Below are 18,250 nucleotides of genomic sequence, written 5' to 3'. Positions count from 1 at the left end.
GGCCATCACATCAAAGCTAAGCGTTTCCAAGGAAGGGATGTGCTACTATTTCTGCTTTCCAATTCCTGAACTAAGTAAACCTCGCTGTGCCTTTTTTCAGTGCTAAAATACCAGTTCTGATAATTATACTTCACTAGAGCCCTGATGAAAAACAAATGATGTGAAACCAGCTTTGAGAATTTACGTAGGTTTTTGGTAGTGGGGAGTCTTACGTCTTTCGCTATGAATCGCTGTTGCCAGGCACACTGAAACATTGTGCCCGGCGTCCTGCTCTGAAAGGCATTCACAGTGCTGCAGGCTGAGACCGTGTGTTCGAAAACCACTACTGCACTTTGCCGTCCACACAGGCTCACTGACTTGATCGGCCCAAACACCGACAGTCTCTGGATGACCGAGTCAAGATCTTCAGTGGGTCGCATGTTCTTTTTCAGCCGTCTGGCAGGGGGATCAAACAGAGGGAGCAGTATTACTAGAGGATGAATTAGAATCTTAGTTTCATCCCCCCCATAATTTGATAAAAAGGGATGAAGGGCTTGGACCGTTTCATTGGAAGTGATGCTCTGTATCAGTGATGATCTCCTCGTCTGTCTTGGAGCCTCCATTCTCGTTCAATGTGGTACTTTATAAAAAGCACCCCTGAAAGCTGCCTTAACCGTCCTTGTGACTCTGTTTCGATGGCTGCCGTATGAATCACCTGACAAGAGTTTAATTCCAGTGGCTGTAGGATTGGCGTGGAAGACTTTGCTCTTCTAAATGTCCTCCTTCCTTTTTAACCTCCTTCAAGCGTCAGCATCCAGATAGCCAACCCACCGAACCTCTGACTTCTTAATTCTTAATTTTTTTATTCCAGTAATCCTAACCCAAAGTGTTCACTCTTACAGGAAATACATTAATAGTAATAACCCAGTCGTGTTTACTGAGCACTTACTATTTGTTTCTAGTGCTTAATGCCCATAAGCACATTTTGTCCTCAAAAAACAATGCCCAGAATTAAAAATGAGGTAAACTGTTGCTGCTGCCCATTTACAAGTAAGGAGTCCAAGGCATGGAGAGGTAAGTAGCTTTTCCAGAGTCAGAGTCCCAGTGAGGGTCAGAGAGTCCCAGCCCCACTGTGTCCCCATGAGCCGCCCATCCCTCCCACTAACTTCAACTAACATCTCTGGACAAAAGGTGAAAAACAATGGCTTGAGGATGCTGACATTAAACAAAAGCAGACGGATTGTGGTAAGGCATCAAAATGTGGAGAAGCATCTGCCCGTGAGTTCCTGAGGTTGTGGGACGTTAGGAAACAGTTGCTGGGACCTCTGTCCTAAGCGCGGGACATATGCCCCAAAGGCGGGCCCAACTGTGCAGCAGTGCAGTGGCTGCCATGGTGTGACTGGCAAAAGAAAATTTGAGGCCAAGAAGAACATCTCTCTAACCAGGAGAAGGATTCCCTGGGGCTGGAGAGGAGAATCCCAGAGCAGAGAAGGAGTGAGGTGCTCCCCTAATTCTAGGTATAAACCTACACAGCTTAGGTTCACAAGTGGGACAGGCTCAAACCAACATGGTAAAGGCTTTGGGAAGTAAACTGGGAATTTAAGCACCACTAACACAAGATCAAGACAGCTTATAGTCTCAACGTAAGCAGGTTGATTACTTGCTAAAACAAAACCATCAACATTCTCCAGATAATTCAACAAACTCAGGCTCCAGGCAACATAATATTCAGTGTCCATGATACAATCCAAAATTACCGACATACAAAAGACCATGAAAATGTGGACACTAAGGTGAAAAAAGACAACACACGTCAATCCCGAGATGACCTAGATGTTGGAATTGTCCCACAAAGACTTTAAAGCATTTCTCATAACTGTGCTCCACAAGGTAAAGAAAAACCCACTTGAAATGATTAAAACTACATGAATTCTCATCAGAGAAACAAACTACACACACAAAGAACCAAATAAAATATTTAGAACTGAAAATCTGAAATTTAAAAATAATTCTCTAGGGAATCCCATGGTATTCCAGTGGTCAGGATTCAGCACTTTCACTGTGGTGGCCCGGGTTTGATCCCAAAAGCTGCATGATGTGGCAAAAAAAAAAATTCTCTGGAGGGACTCTAGCAGAATGTAGATGACAAAGGAGTCAAAGAACCTAGAAGATAAATCAACAGAAGCTAAGCAATGTGACGTAGAGAGAGAAATGCTAGGAAAATAATCAGAGGGACACCAGCAAGAAGCTGGAAGTTCAGGTCCTCATCGCCCAACAGAAACATCAAGTAACTACAGAAACCCGTCAGACATCTACAGCAAACAAGTGAATGTCCAACCAAGAAATAAGTTACATTAAAAATGATAGGAGATTTTGTGACACTTACTCACTCTTGCCCCACCTACTCCCCTGCGTGATGTGGTTGGAAGGAATTAGTCTGCTTCCCACTTCCTTCTCTTGGGATGGAAGGAACAGACTGGAACTTGTTTGCAACATGCTGGCCTGTCTGGCTTGCCTGAGGGATTGGTTGCTGTCTTGCCTGACTCAAAGTTCAGATGGAAACATTGGCATAGTTTGGGTCCTGGGCTAGAAGCCACAGAAGGCACTGAAACACGTGAAAAGTACAAGCTGATTGCACACCTGTGGATGCAGAGAAAGAGATTACAAGCAGAGGAAGACAATAGAGCATTTAAGAAGAAGCTGGAATGAGACTCTTTGGGAAGACATTTAAAAGCAGTTGGGGGGTGGGGGGGCAGGATTAAAAAAAACAAAACCAAAAATTAAACCTATACACAGGCTCAGACAGGAATCATGCCCAGTTAAACCTGAAAAGGCCTGGGCTGGTCTCAAGACTCATGGGCCCACCATTTCAAGGTCTTGCACAGTGGCGTGCAAGCACTGGGAGAGGTGGCTGTTCTTTCAAATGCATAGTTTTCAAGAAAAGGTCATAAGGCGTGCCAAGAAACGGGGAAACGTGACCCATTCAAAGGAACAAAATCTCCACAAATAGTCCATGAAGAAACACAGGCATGAGACTTCCGAGAAAAAGACTTTAAAACAACTGTCAAATATGTTCAAAAGAGCTAAAGGAAAACATGGGCAAAGAGCTAAAGGAAATCAGGAAAACACTGTGTGACAAAATAATACTAACAAAGAGATGGAAATTATTTTTTTTAATTAATTCTGAAGATGAAAATTACAAGAACTGAATTGAAAAATTCACTAGAGGGGTTCACCAGCAGACTCAAACAGGAAAAAGAAAGCATCGGCGCACTTAAAGACATTTGAAATTATTGAGTTTGAGGAGCAAAAAGAAGAAAGAACAAAAGTGAGCAGAGACTAAGGGACTTATGGGACACCGTCAAGCGACCAGTGTGCACACAATGGGAATTCCAGGAGGAGGAGAGACAGCGGGACAGAGCAATATATTTGAAGAAATAATGGCTAAAAACTTAACACAGTTTGAGGAAAGACATGATATACAATGCAAAAAGCTCAATGAACTATAAGTAGGATAAACACAAGGAGACCTACACTGAGACACATTATAATCAAACCTGTCAAAGACAAAGCATGAATCTTGAAAGCAGAAAGAGAAAAGCAACTCATCACACACAAGGGATCCCCAATGAGATGAGCAGATTTCTCAGCAGCCAGAAGGGAACGGAATGATGTGTTGAAAGTACTGAAAGAACAAAAACAATTGTCACCTGCTAACTCTACATCTGGCAAATAGTGTCCTTCAAAAATGAGGGAGAAATTTCAGACATTCCTATGCAAAATCTGGGGGAGTTCATTACCACTAGATGTGCCCTGCAAGAAATGCTAAAGGGAGTCCAAGTTGAAATGAAAGGATGCTAGATAGTAAGTCAAAGCCACATGAAAATATAAAGTTCTCCAGCAAAGGTAAATACATGCACACAAATATAAAACTATTATTGTAATTTTGCTTTGTAACCTCACTTTTTATTTTCTACAGGATTTAAAAGACAAATGCTTAAGATATAATTATAAATCTATGTTAATGGGTATATAATATATAAAGATGTAATCTGTGACATCGATAACAAATGGAGAGGGCTTCCTTGGTGGCGCAGTGGTTGGGAGTCCGCCTGCCGATGCAGGGGACACGGGTTTGTGCCCCGGTCCAGGAGGATCCCGCATGCCGCGGAGCGGCTGGGCCCGTGGGCCGTGGCCGCTGAGCCTGCGCATCCGGAGCCTGTGCTCCGCAGCAGGAGAGGCCACAACAGTGAGAGGCCTGCATACCGCAAAAAATAAAAAATAAAAAAAATAACAAATGGAGATGCAGAGCTGTAAATCAGTAGTTTTTGTATGCAGTTAAGTTGGTAAAAGTTTAAGACAGATCATCATGATTTTAGGATGTTATCTGTAACCCCCGTGGTAACCACAAAGAAAATATTCATAGAAAATACCCAAAAAGAAATGAGGAGGGAATCAAAATGTGTCAACACAAAAATATCAACTCAACTCAAAGGAAAGTAGTAATGGAGGAAATGAGGGACAAAAAAAAGATATAAGACATACGGGAAACAAGATGGCAAAAGTAAGTGCTTCCCTATTGATAATTAAATAGACTCTCCAATCAAAAAACACAGATTGACAGGATTAAAAAATCAAGGTTCAACTATATGCTGCCTATAAGAGTCTCACTTTAGATCTAGCGACATGCATAAGTTAAAAGTGAAAGGATGAAAAAAAGATATTCCATACAAATAGTAACCAAAAGAGAGGAGGATGGCTCTTATTTTAGACAAAATAGACTCAAAAGCTGTTACAAGATACGGACATAATATCATGATAAAAGGGTCAAGACAGCAAGAAGATATAACAATTATAAACATTTACACACTAATATTAGAACTCCAATATATATAAGGAAACTGACAGAATTGAAGGGAGAAACAGCCTACAATAATAGTAGGAGACTTCAATACCCCACTTTCAATAGTGGATAGAAAATCAGACAGAAGATCAATAAGGAAATAGAGAACTTGGACAACACTATAGATCGCTTGGACCTAACCGATGTGTACAGAACACTCCACCCAACTACAACAGAATACACATTTTTCTCAAGTGCACATGGAACATTAACCAGGAAAGATCATATGTTTGGCCACAGAACAAGTGTTAATAATTTTTTTTTTTTTGCCGTACGCAGGCCTCTCACTGCTGTGGCCTCTCCCGTTGTGGAGCACAGGCTCCGGACGCGCAGGCTCAGCGGCCATGGCTCACGGGCCCAGCAGCTCCGCGACACGTGGGATCTTCCCGGACTGGGACACGAACCCGTGTACCCCGCATCGGCAGGTGGACTCTCAACCACTGCGCCACCAGGGAAGCCCTAAATTTAAAAAGAGTAAAATCATATATCTTCTTCTAATTACAATGGAATTAAACTAGAAATCAACAGCAGAAGGAAAACTGGAAAATCCACAAATATACGGCAATTAAACAACACACCTTTAAACCACCAATGAGTCAAAGGGGAAATTAGAATATATCATGAAACAAATGAAATAAAAACACAACATACCAAAACCTGTGGGATAAAGTCAAATCAGTGCTAAGCGGAAATGTTATAGCTGTACGTGCTTACGTTTAAAAGAAGAAATCTTGTAGACTAGGTGTGAAGCCGAAGTTCTGCCACTCATATGATGTCATCCTACGTCCTGGTCATGCTTGGGGTGGGCTGGTGCTTCCCAACTCATGCAGCATAAAAGCCCTACAGCTCGGTGGTTGGGTCCCTAAGAATCCCTCCTCTCCACCCTGCTAGGTCTCTGCTCACTGACCTGGAATGCGATGGCCCGTGGGGAACCCACGCACCTGCTCCAGTCTCCATGAGTTTTCTCCCAATGAGGGCTCCTGCAGACACGGGGAGGTGTGCAAACGGGACTCATGTGCTTTTATACAGAGCAATGCTTGTTTTCACACTCACCGTATATGCCAAAGACAACATTAAGTCATTTTTTAGCTTTTTAAGGCATAAAGAGGGTTTGTGGTCACCCTATCCATCTCTAAATATGCCTGCATAGGACAAAAATTAGGCACCTACCTGCCAACTATGGTTGACACTGGAGGCTCCTTTGTGTTTTTATTCCACACATGGCATTTCTTCCACCCCTGATTTGCATTGTTGTTGACTTTTCTTCTCCACAGGGGCATACTGCTTGGTTTGGGGGTCAGATTAATCTCTTTGGGAAATCGATGTCTTTCTAAGATCCTTTCTAAGCCAGAGAATTCAGAATTCTCACCTAGTCGTAGAACAATCATTAATACAATTCAATGTTCCTTTCCATCTTTGCACAGCAAAGATGCCATTAATTTGAGAAAGACTGTTTGTGCCACTTAATTGCTATTGAGGTCTCTGCCATTTCTTCATTCCAAAAATATCAGTGAGCAACACTTAGACCGTAGCCTGGTTCTAGACATCTAATAGATGCACAGCAAGAAATGAGTGAATGAACGAACAAAGCAGGTGTGCTCGTACTACCACAGGTACTGAAGGTCATTGGTGTAATCTCTGCATGATTCTCAAACGAATGGTAAGTAACTGGACTACTATTTTTATCTTCAGTGATATTAACCACACTCTGCATTGACATCACATCCACTGCTTCACACTGACCTCAGTTGGCCCCTAACCAAATCGCCCTTCCGTAGTGACCCAAAGAGCTTGTGGCAGGATGTAATCCAGTACTCTACTTCCTTCCTTCATTAAAACCATCTTCTCCAAAAAGAAGGAAGGAAGGGAGGGAAGGAGAAAGAGGGAGACAGAGAGAAGGAGATAGGAAGGGAAGGAGGAAGGGAGGGAGGGAAGGAGAAGTGGAGTCAGTTGAACCACGCAGGGTGTTTAGTGACATAGCTGAGTTATCTTGTAGTGTAAGCTTGTTATCTCTTTGCCAACTGGTGACAATTTGAGAAGCGAAAGCCAGTTTGCAGGCTGTGCTATGAGCATCTCTGCAATCCATTTGGGTGCATAGAAAATAAGCTGTTACACATCTACCGTAGGAAGAGAAGCTGAGTCTCAGAGAGACTCAGGGGGACCCTGCATTGGATTAGGAATTAGATCAGTGCTTGTCCGGCCCCCATTATTTCTCAGGCTGAATCCCTGAAGGTCCCTCCTAGGTAGGGTAATTGACAGAGACCTAAGGGACAAAGAATTGGCTCAAGGGACCATAGGTTGGCATTCGGACTAAATGGTTTAATGACTTGATGAATAGATTGATCCTTAGAGGCCAGAAAAACCACTCCAAGTGAGTCAAGGGCAGGCCTGGAGTATGGAGCTCCTGCCCAGTGGGTGAAGGCCAGGGCTCTTGGTAGCAGTTTATTAGCTCAGTGACCACACAGCTGGGCCGCCCAGCAGCTCCCACAGGCTTGCCCGAACAATAGGAAGAGCATAGGGTTTGCTTTGGTTGTCAGAACTTCACATCTAATGAAATGCACAGCAGTCTACACGGCAGGAACACTACCAGTTGCTAAAGACGTATCAATATTCGTGTCTACACTGGGAGGCTAAGAGAACAAACTCTAAATCAACGTTTAACTGGAATATCACTGGGAAATCAAAACCCAATTCTCCAACCTCACATAAATGCTCACTGTATTTTCGATTTTAAAATTGCATTTTAGTTACAAAAATTAAAGACACATGAAAAGATTTCCACTGGAATAAATAAAATCAAACAACTTAAAGAAGTATACATAGTGTAAAAAATTAATGAACAGAAGTCTCAGTTAAATAGAGCCGAGAGACCAGCAGGGGGAGCTCTCACCCCTGCATTCAGAGCTGAGCCCAACCAGAAAGAAGAAAGATTCCCTTCTTTCCTGCTAGGACTCAACCACAGACTCTTTGTTTACTATTTTTGTTGCCCTCCTAACTTCTTTTCCCCTCTATAAGATGTTATCCTTCCCATGCCATGTGGAGACTTGCCGGTGGTTCACCAAGGTTGCAGGCCCCAAATTGCGGTTCTCTTCTGATCCTGAATAAACCCGTCTTTGCTGGAGAAATACCAGGCGGTCCTTCGGGTTCAAGTCAACAGCAAAGGGAACATCTTCCTCCCTCCCATCTCTATCCTTCCTCAGAGGTAGGCACCACCCTGAATTTGCTGTGTCTCCTTCTGGAACTCTTTTCTATGCATTTATATACATATTTGCATTTACAAATACATAGTCTTCTTTTGGCAAAAATGGAATCATTGTTCCTTATTCTGCAGCTTATTAAAACTCTGTAGTGTGTTTTACAGATATTTTAATGTCAACTTTCTTTTTTTTTTTTTTTGCGGTACCCGGGCCTCTCACTATTATGGCCTCTCCCGTTGCGGAGCACAGGCTCCGGACGCGCAGGCTCAGCGGCCATAGCTCACGGGCCCAGCCGCTCCGCGGCACGTGGGATCTTCCCGGACCGGGGCACGAACCCGCGTCCCCTGCATCAGCAGGCGGACTCTCAACCACTGCGCCACCAGGGAAGCCCCCTGCTTCATCTTTTTAGCCTTGCCACCAGCATCAGCCTTCTTGGCTGCAGGTTTTTTCTCCTTAGTATCTGGCTTCTCAGCCTTTTCACCCGCCATCTTGCAAGATGGAACAGAGCCCAGCACAGTTTTAAAGTGACGGGGATACAGCAGTGAACGAGACGCGCAGGCCCCTGCCCTCATGGAGTCATATTCTGCTGGGAAGAGACAGACAACAAAGAAGCAAACAAGATGGTGAGGAGTCCAGGGAAGAAAGAAAGATGGGGGTTCTGAAATGCAGTAAGGTGCATGGGAAGGGCTTCTTTATTTTTTTGTGTGTTTTACCCACATAATTTTATTTCAAATATTTATAAATTTGAAGAGCACTGCTTAAGGGCTTCTTTAAAGTGGAGTCAGGGAAGGCTTTTCTGAGAGGAAAATGGAAATGGGGGACACACTTAGGGGCTGGGGGTGGAGGCGGGAGTCAGAGATCTGAGAAACCCTTGAAATGGTGGTGAGCATCTGGTGCATCTGCATTTTTCTCCAAGGATCCCTCCCCCCAGATATTAAGAACCAGTGCATTCAGCTGCTTAATGAGGCTTTAGGGGGTTGAGTCCAGAGCTGGGTGTTACACGCACAGAATGCATTAGTACCACCCCCATTTCTGGCTCAAATGTCAGTGCTTTGTCGTATAATCGAATCTGGACTCATGAGGACCCGCCCAGAGGCGGGCTTGCGCTCAGCTGGGACACCTTCCTGCTCTCACGTCAGTTATGGGGACACTGCATGTTGGCAGCGTGGACAGCACTGGACACACAGCCCGGCCTGGTGGCGCGGGGGCGGAATCGGGATCAGGGTCGTGGCCCGGCGTAGTCAGGGCCGGGGTCGGGGGCGAGGTTGGGCTCAAGGTCGGGGACAGACAGGGCCGGAGTCTAGGACCCGGGTACGGCGAGGGGGAGGGGGCGGGGCCAGGGTCGGGGGGGTCAGGGGACGGGCTAGGGGCGGGGCAGTGGGTGGGGTCGAGGTCGGGGGTCAGAGGTCGGGGATCAGGGGTCGGGGTCGCGGCCCCGCCGGCCGCGTTCCGGCTGCGTGCTGCCCTGTGTCCTCTCTGCAGGCGGGCCGAGTCGGAGGCTGTGCACGCGGAGCGGCCGGGGCCTCGGGGCAGCAGCGCCCGCGGAGACGCCGCCGTGGACGAGCCGGTGGCCAGCGGCGCCGAGCGGTAAGAGGCGGCCCGGCCCGCACCTGCGGGACGCCCACCCCCCCAGCCCCGCCCCGGGTCCCCGTCACAGAGGCCGGGCCGCGCACTCACCCCGCACACCCCGCGGCGCCGCATCCCCAGCGCCCGCGCGCGCCTCCCTCCCGGTCCTTCCGCCCGGGCGCGGCGCAGGTGGATCGGTTCTTACTGATGCAGGGCATCCCTGAGCTGCGTTCTCTGCGTCTTCGGAACCCACCCTTCCTCTAGGGGACAAACAGTTGTAAACGACTAGGAAAGACACTGAGTACTGCGGTGGCTTCAGTTTGTGGTTTTTTTGCAGATACCCATGCCCTAAGCAATAACTTAATCCGTTTAAGCAACGCCTTAAAGATTGCTTCACTTGTTTTATGACACTGTAGTTCTCGGAGACTTATGCCTTAAACAGGAGCGGGCCTTTTGGTACCTCTGAGGCATGTGGGAGTGTCGGCTGTGCCCGTGTGTAAGGTTAATCCTGCTTTCAAACGGAGCACCTGGCTTAAATCATTAAAAGCAGAGTTCGTGACCCTGTGTTTTAATTCCAGATAACTCACCATACTTTTTCTAATTTGTGTTTTATCGTCCTGTCTGAAAATATCTCCCTTCTCACTTCAGACCTTCACTTCCTCCTCTTCTGTCATTTAGACCTTCCTCCTTGCTTTTTCTGTGCCCCCGTATTTGTCTGATCGCCTCTGGCTTCCAGTTAATTTCCTGTTGCTACCCCGCCTCGCCCCACAGGCCCTCTCTCCCGCGTTCTGAGCTTTCTCCTGAGCTCCTTTGTATGCGGAGCCCAAGTTCACGCGCTCTTTGAAATCAGCCTCGTGCCGTACCCTCAGCGTGCCTGTCCCACACCTGTGCAGGATTGTGAGGAAACAGAGAAGCGGGACGGGGGGAAGAAATGGTGAGGACAGCGGCCCCAGGCTGCGCGCGTCCGTCTCCCGAGACGTACGGGCAGCTGCCCGGCAAGCAGCGTCGGGGGATACCGAATGGAAATTTTTCTTTTTTTTTTTATTTTAAATTTTTATCCTATATTGGAGTATAGTTGGTTGACAATGTGTTAGTTTCAGGTGTACAGCAGAGTGACTCAGTTATACATAAACATCTTTTCTTTTTCAAATTCTTTTCCCATTTAGGTTATTACTGAGTGTTGAGTAGAGTTCCCTGAAAATTTTTATGTCTTTTAACAAAGGAAAAGCTAACCAGCTTCTTTGTAAATCTCCAAACATTTCTCTTTTCAAAAAAAATATATTTATTTATTTATTTATTTTTGGCTGCGTTGGGTCTTCGTTGCTGCGCGCGGGCTTTCTCTAGTTGTGGCGATGGGGGGCTGCTCTTTGTTGCGGCGCGCGGGCTCCTCATTGCGGTGGCTTCTCTTGTTGCGGAGCACGGGCTCTAGGCGCTCAGGCTTCAGTAGTTGTGGCACACGGGCTCAGTAGTTGTGGCATACGGGTTCAGTAGTTGTGGCACATGGGCTTAGTTGCTCCGTGGCATGTGGGATCTTCCCGGCCCAGGGCTCGAACCGTGGCCCCTGCATCGGCGGGTGGATTCTTAACCACTGCGCCACCAGGGAAGTCCTCCAAGCATTTCTAATTGCAGTTGGATTTGATGAAACATGCCACCTTGAACCGTCGGGCAATGCTCACCTTTTAAATTTTCTCACACGTGTTTTGTGAAAAATATTGGTAAGGCAGGTGGATATCAAATAGTAGAACCAATGCCCACCCTGTAGGCAGTTTGCACTCTGGCTGACTTCATGGACTACTGACAGCCTTCCTTACTGGCTGACAAATTTGGTTACTTTCATTCTATGACCTCAACAGCATGGTTTTCATCACCTCCGCTTTATCATGTTAAGGTAAGGCTATTTCTCTCACAGGTTATTTTGTACCTTAGGGAACCAGGATTACAGAGCTGAGAGAAGCTTGAGAATCTGTCAGGAGGCTTTAAAAATACAAATATCTGGGGCTTCCCTGGTGGCGCAGTGGTTGAGAGTCCGCCTGCCGATGCAGGGGACATGGGTTCGTGCCCCGGTCCGGGAGGATCCCACATGCCGCGGAGTAGCTGGGCCTGTGAGCCATGGCCGCTGAGCCTGCGCATCCGGAGCCTGTGCTCCGCAACGGGAGAGGCCACAGCAGTGAGAGGTCCGCGTACGGCAAAAAAACAAAACGCAAATATCTGGCTTCATCTTACTGAATCAGTATCTGTGTCAGTTTCTTCAACTCTTATTTTTAAAGAGCTCCCTTGGCGATTCTCAAGCAGAGACTAGATCCAATGCATGTTATCTCAGAGAGCAGAGAATTTTATTAATTTTATTTTTCATGAAAACCTCCAGAGAAAGATAATCTGCAGCCCACATTCCAATGTTCAGCTCTCCTTCCTGTCGAGAGAGAACTTCCCTGTGGATCAATTAAATCCTCATCCTGTACTTAAGCTTATTTGTCCCCGTTTCTCCTTAGTGCAGAGATAATACCTAGTACTACCTGCTTGGAGTTTGGTTTGCAAAGGATTTTCTCATTTGAGATTTAAAAAAAAAAAAAACTGAGTTCATCCCTCAAAGATCACTTTTTAAAATTAACTGCTCACCTCTTCACTTTCCCTTTCCAGGATAAATGATCACATCCCTCTCCCGCATGCACCCCACGCTTCTCCCGCATACCACTCAGCACAGTGTCTGGAACATAAATCCTCAATAGGTCTTGTACCTGTCCTTATTCATTTTTTGCCTTAAAAAATATTTCCTAAGTGTTTCTCAGCATCTGGAGTCTAGAATGAGAGGTGGGCTGGTCAGTGTTGAGTATGTGAGAATCTTGTTCGGTTGATGGAAAGACTTTTATACTCTTTCAGGTCTGATACTCAGACATATGAACTCTGGTGACTGTGCCATTGTGACCTGGACATTTCATCATACTTTTTAAATCACCAGTTTTGAAAACTGGTGTGCCATTATTTTAACAAAATGTGAATGAAATCATAAATTCGTATAAAAGCCTTTCATTTCCTAAGAGGTGTTATCCAGCTGATGATAGTTGGATGAGAACATTGCCCACTCCTCACAAATGCTGAGTGTCCTTTATAGGAGGGGGGGGCGGTCATGGAACTTTGTGCCTTTTGTTATATTTTAACCAAGGGACTTGTACAATTATGTACTTGAGCTTTTAAATTTTTCTTACATTAAGTGTATCCTAAAACAAATATTGTTTTAGAACTTATCTCACTGGAATTTGGATACAGAAGTACCCGTTCCTGAAAATAAAAACCTCCCACCTGGAAGGGATGGTGCCACAGGTGGTAAGAAATCCTCGATGTGTCTATTTATATTTATACTTATAAATATATGAAAATTTATATTCTAATTTATAATATGAACAACCACTCATATTAAAGGGGGCTTGTTTTGAATATCACCAGTTTTATGTACCTATTAATTGTCTTTTTTTTCATACACATTCTTTCAGACAAAATGAACAAGGTAAGGATAGGTATTTGGTTTTAAGTAATTCACAAAAATTATTTTAACATTACCATGTATGCTCCTTAAATAAAATTTCTTTCCTCAAAGTTAAACTTTAAAATTTTATTTCTATAAAGTTCTTCAAACAAGTCAAAGCCTTTATTTACTATTTTACAAGGCTGCAAATTGGTCATTAAATATCTTACTATATTACTTTTTTTCAACATAAAAGTGTTATAAATGGAAATTAACATTGTAGCGAAGATAATGCTTTCCAGTCACTGCCAAAAGGGAAGTGGTCTCAGCCCTTAAGATATCTTGAAGCAGCTGAAATGGTTATATTTTGTTTTGAAGTAGTGAAAAAAATGAATCTTTCGTTTACTTTTTTTGATCAAAAATAAAACAGTTAATAAAATAAAGACAGTCTTAATGATAGTCAAGGCTTATTAGTTAACACTGTTTAGTTGATGTTTATAAACAGATTATACTAATTCCTACTGAGGTCAGTAAAAACCGTTTATATGGATATGAGGGAGTATTATAGGACTTTACTATATATTGCTTGGTTAGAACAAGAACTATACATTCTTAGAACAAGAGTCGGGAACAGAGATGTCATGTGTTTAAGTCTGCTGCTTTATAGAACCAGTTGGAAATTCCAGTAGAGCAACTCATGCTGGAACTTACTTTGTCAGAGCATGCTCCCAAAAGAACACAGGTAGGGTTTTATTCATCACACTCTGAAAGTATTATTTTTTTTTAAAAAGGCATGCAGTTACTGACTAAAATGTTGTCCGTAGTTTTCCTGTTCTTAGAATAGTAAACAAGGGATATTCCAGGTACGGAGTTATCCTCTCAACAAAGGAAGTGCTACGGAGAACAGGTGAGAGAATATTTCTGTTTGTAAACCCCTAAATGACTGAAGTAAATCCAAGTACAGATGAGTTAACTGCTCAGCTGAAGTACGAGGCCGAAAAACAAACAGAAGGAAAGAAGTATTGTGTGCAAGTAGTGGGAGGTTACAGCGACGCTCCCTAAAATAGGACATGGCTGGCAGACAGCACGGTATGTGGTGAAGAGGTGACTGGGCCTTTACCAGGAGGGTCTAGATGGAGAGAGCTTGGACTTCCCGTTCGAGTGAAAAGGAACCGTAATAGGAAAGTAATAATTCACGTGCCAGGAATGATTTTCGTTCCTTACGCGTATTAACTCACTTAACCCTCAGGACAGTCCTGCAAGGGAGGTGCTGTTGTCATTGTCCCTGTTTTACGGGTGAGGACATGGAAGCAGGTGACAGGTACCAGATGGTTGGACCAGAATGTGAAGGCTTGGTTCACGCTCTCACACCCCCTTCCCTGCTTCAGTCCCTTCCTGGGATTTGAATTCTTACTTTTTGCTCTTAAACTTTGGTGTGCGTGAGAACCAGCTAGAAGCCTTCTTCAAAACGCAGGTTACTGTTATTGGGAAATTAACATGTATGGAGCACCGCCGAAATTAACATGTACCGAGCACCCCCGGGTGTTGCTGTTACATAGCGTATTATTGAATGGGGATGCTGAGTTGCGTTCCTCTTTTGTCAACACAGTTTGAACAACTCTGTGGCTCCCTTGACAGCCGCTGTCTCTTCAGCTGAGGATTCTCCCGTGTGGCTCGGGACACAGCTCACCTAGCGCTAACACTGAGGGGAGAACCAAGAGGCGCGAAGGGGATTGTAGTGACTCATGTCCTGGGATGCGGGTGGTGACGGGGGGAGGAAGCCTGCTTTAAGAGAAGGAACGCAAAGGAAGAGGTCAAGTGACGTGAGAGGACGTAAATGAGTCGGCAGAGCGCAGGGGTTGGAGACGTGAACGTGGGACCCAATGCCAGGGTTTAATCCCAGCTCCACCACCTACGAGATGAGCGACCTCAGCCAGTCGGGGCCTCAGTTTCCTCATCTGTCAAAGGTAGAGAATGAAACTGCCGACCTCATGGGGCTGTTGTGAGGACTAAACAGAATCACGCGTTTGGTGGGTGTTCGTGATTGATGCTGGGGAGGCCTGGTGATGGTGCAGAGTTGGAAGCTTGGGGTCAGTGAGACATTTTACTACTGAGATGTTTCTCCTCAATATGCTGTCAACAAGGAAAGGTTAAAAGTCACCATGGCTTTCATTTAGTGTTTAACAATTTGCAAAGTACATTCATATGATTGTCTGCTTCTTAGACCACCTCCAGGGTGGGTATTATAATTTCCATTTTGCTCGTTGGTGGCAAAGCGGTTCAAGCCTACGTCTTCCGCATCCAGATTCCAAGCTGTTTGTTTCTCACTGTGCTACATGGATTGTGTCTGTTATCAATTATAGATTTAAGGTGATTTTCCTGTGATTTTCAGAGGCAAGTCAGTAAAGCTGTAGTATTTATTAGCTAAATAAATCAATTTTTACTACTTTCTGTACTTTTCAAAATCCTTCAAGGCTGCTTTGTTGTCTTTAGTGTAAATTGGCTTTAAAAGCAGCAGGAAGATAATGGGGCTATAAATATGTCAGTTAACACATCAGATCTTTCCATGGCAGTATTTCTAGTAAGCGTTAAACAAATACTAACTGTAAACTCAGTATTCTGTGGCCTGGCTTTTTTGCAGTTTTCATTTGAATATAATACCTAGAAGTATTAGTCCTAAAATAAAAGAGCACGATCAGATGAAAATTCCAATAGACTCTCTCTGGGATCATTTTTGTTTGATAGACATTGGTTTGCTTCCTTTTTTGATAGAATAATTTTTTAAAAACCACAGTGGCTAAAGTAGAAGCCCTTCTTAAGTAACCTAGCTACCTTCTTCGAGAGTTTCCTTTTATCTGATTCTGGGTAAATAAACATTTCACTATAATTTCAATTGGAGTTGGATAGCCTCCTTTTCAGGCATCATAGTTGAACGTACAATATATCATAGGCAAATAGCTATAATTAGACACTTTCAGCCTAGTGGCCATTCATAGCCAGTTAGCCATTTGTAGGTATAATGATCTAGTCACCTGTGCATGTACAAAGGGATGCCCAGTTACTGTTTTAATCTGTACTTTAAAAAATGTATATAGCTGTATATAATTAGAGCATATTTGAAAATTAACATGTTTCTGTTATAGATAGATACACATATGCCATTGGGAACCAAACATTAGCTAGTCTTCGATAAGTTTTCTTATTCATTATCATTTTAATAGCATTTTAATTCTAGACAACCAACCATTCATTAAATAAATCATTTTTTAAGGGATTTCAAAAAATCTTCAGTGGAAACTGGCTGTAATGTGACCAGTAATCACATAAGGCTCTTCGCTGTGAACCACTCACTAACAAGTGCTTCAGTGGACAAGCCAGTTGGCTCCTACCCTGCCCTGCAGACGCCATTAAGTCACTGCTGGCCTTATGCTGCTGGAGACTTTTTTAAGGACAGAAATGAGCCTCATATTAATTTATGCTCAACTCTAGGAAACAATAGTGGCGAACTTTTAACTGCGCCAAATTGGAATCTGAAGTATGGAAACAGCAGTGTGGAAGAAGATTTAACGGATGAAAGTGATTTATCAGAAAATGAAAAAGCAAACGATACTTTACTCAGCTATTTTAAAAAGATGGACCTGGACCTAAAGCCAGAAACAATAGAAAATGTAGAAAACTCTTTCACAGAGGAGCCGAGTGAGGCATTTCCACATCCTGATTTTCTTCCCCCTCCTGTCAATACCCTGGACTTGCACAAATTAGCCATCCCAAATCTGAAAATTGGAAAATGACAGTGGAGCCTCTAGACAGCTCTCTGGAACATTTGGTAGCTCGTTTACTGGACTTAGAGAGATTGCAGCGCATGACTATTCAAAGAGAACGGCCGAGACTGCAGACTTCCTTCTGTGCTCCCTTAGCCACCGAACGACCCTCTTCCTCCAAAGCTGTACCCAGAATGAGACAGCCCAGACCTTCCGACTCTGTGGGTCTTCAGACAACTTGTGTAGAGAAAAGTCACGAGGAGAGGAAAACCAATTCTGGTTCTTGCAAGCTTGAATACAATGCTCCCAAGTGGGATTGCAGCCGTGCTGGGAAGTACAAGTGGAACCCTAGACCAGCTCTGAAAACCTCACCCACCACAAAACAGGTGATTGCAGCTTACGACGACTTTAAGAACCCCAAGGTCTCCATTTTAAACCCACGCGGAGAACTGTCAGCCGAGCCTGCTCCTGCCGAGACAGCCCGGGTGCTGGTTAAAATGCTCTCAAGCAGATGTCTGCCACCAGAGTCTCCTACACCAGTCTCACCTGTACCTCTGTCTTTCCCTGAAAATCAGAGGGAAGAAGTTAAGGCACCACCAAGGACCGGAAAGAAACTTTACCGAAAAGACATGGTACCGAACAGACCATTCTGTATTCAGAAGCTAAACTGTTAATCACCTTCGTTGATAGCTAAGGATAAGTGCTCACCCATCGACCAAAAATAACTTTTCTTTCCTGCATCTCAACGTGAGCAAGTCTATTCCAAGAAGCCTGGCAAAAATATGGTTCCTCATTCCGAGGTACAGGTATTACACACACACACACACACACACACACACACACACACACAATTCCTGAATGTGCTGTGGAGTGGAACTTGTGACAGTCGCAGCTGAGATGTCTACATATAAACCAGGGGCTTCCCTGATGACATATTTGAGTCTCTTACATGTTATGTTTCAAAGGAATGTTTCACTTGGAAAACCGTTCTATTCAAGATGGTTCTTTTGTTGTGATTGTTTCCCAGTGTGATTCCATCGTCAATAAATGGCATAATAGACTTATCGCTGGTACAATTATTCTTTTATTCTGTTCTATTAAACAATCATAAGAGTCAGTGATTTTTTTTTCTTTTTTTAATTGGAGTTGATTTACAGTGTTGTGTTAGTCTCAGGTGCACAGAAAAGTGATTCAGTTATACATATATATGTATATATTTTTTCAGGTTCTTTTCCATTATTACAAGATATTGAATATAGTTCCCTGTGCTATACATTAGGTTTTTGTTGTGTATCTGTTTTATATATAGTAGTGTGTATCTGTTAATCCCAAACTCCTAATTTATCCCTTCCCCTTTGGTAAACCATAAGTTTGTTTTCTGTGT

General features: G+C 44.1%; 2 protein-coding genes across 2 annotated transcripts; one reads left to right on the top strand and one right to left on the bottom strand.

Annotated features, from left to right (window-relative positions):
* Window positions 1–5: 5 nt before the first annotated feature.
* Window positions 6–8,567, bottom strand: LOC309829086 (uncharacterized protein; the record flags this gene model as incomplete). The annotated part of the gene is made up of 3 exons (XM_082664787.1): window positions 6–603; window positions 6,053–6,251; window positions 8,498–8,567. 3 exons carry the CDS (start codon window positions 8,565–8,567, stop codon window positions 6–8), a joined length of 867 nt encoding a protein of 288 aa, XP_082520913.1.
* A 653-nt stretch (window positions 8,568–9,220) lies between these two features.
* Window positions 9,221–17,932, top strand: FAM217A (family with sequence similarity 217 member A; the record flags this gene model as incomplete). Its single annotated transcript, XM_082664784.1, is given in 8 exon segments — window positions 9,221–9,390; window positions 9,562–9,666; window positions 12,882–12,966; window positions 13,773–13,847; window positions 13,945–14,012; window positions 16,377–16,870; window positions 16,873–17,537; window positions 17,541–17,932. Coding segments are annotated over 8 exon segments (1,713 nt in total). The 3' UTR covers window positions 17,592–17,932.
* Window positions 17,933–18,250: the final 318 nt, after the last annotated feature.

Source organism: Grampus griseus (assembly GCF_964374135.1).
Source record: "Grampus griseus genome assembly, chromosome: 10".
In the NCBI taxonomy this organism is placed as follows: Eukaryota; Metazoa; Chordata; class Mammalia; order Artiodactyla; family Delphinidae; genus Grampus; species Grampus griseus.
The sequence above is the reverse complement of the archived record's forward strand: the minus strand, read 5'-3'. Positions and strand labels throughout refer to the sequence as shown.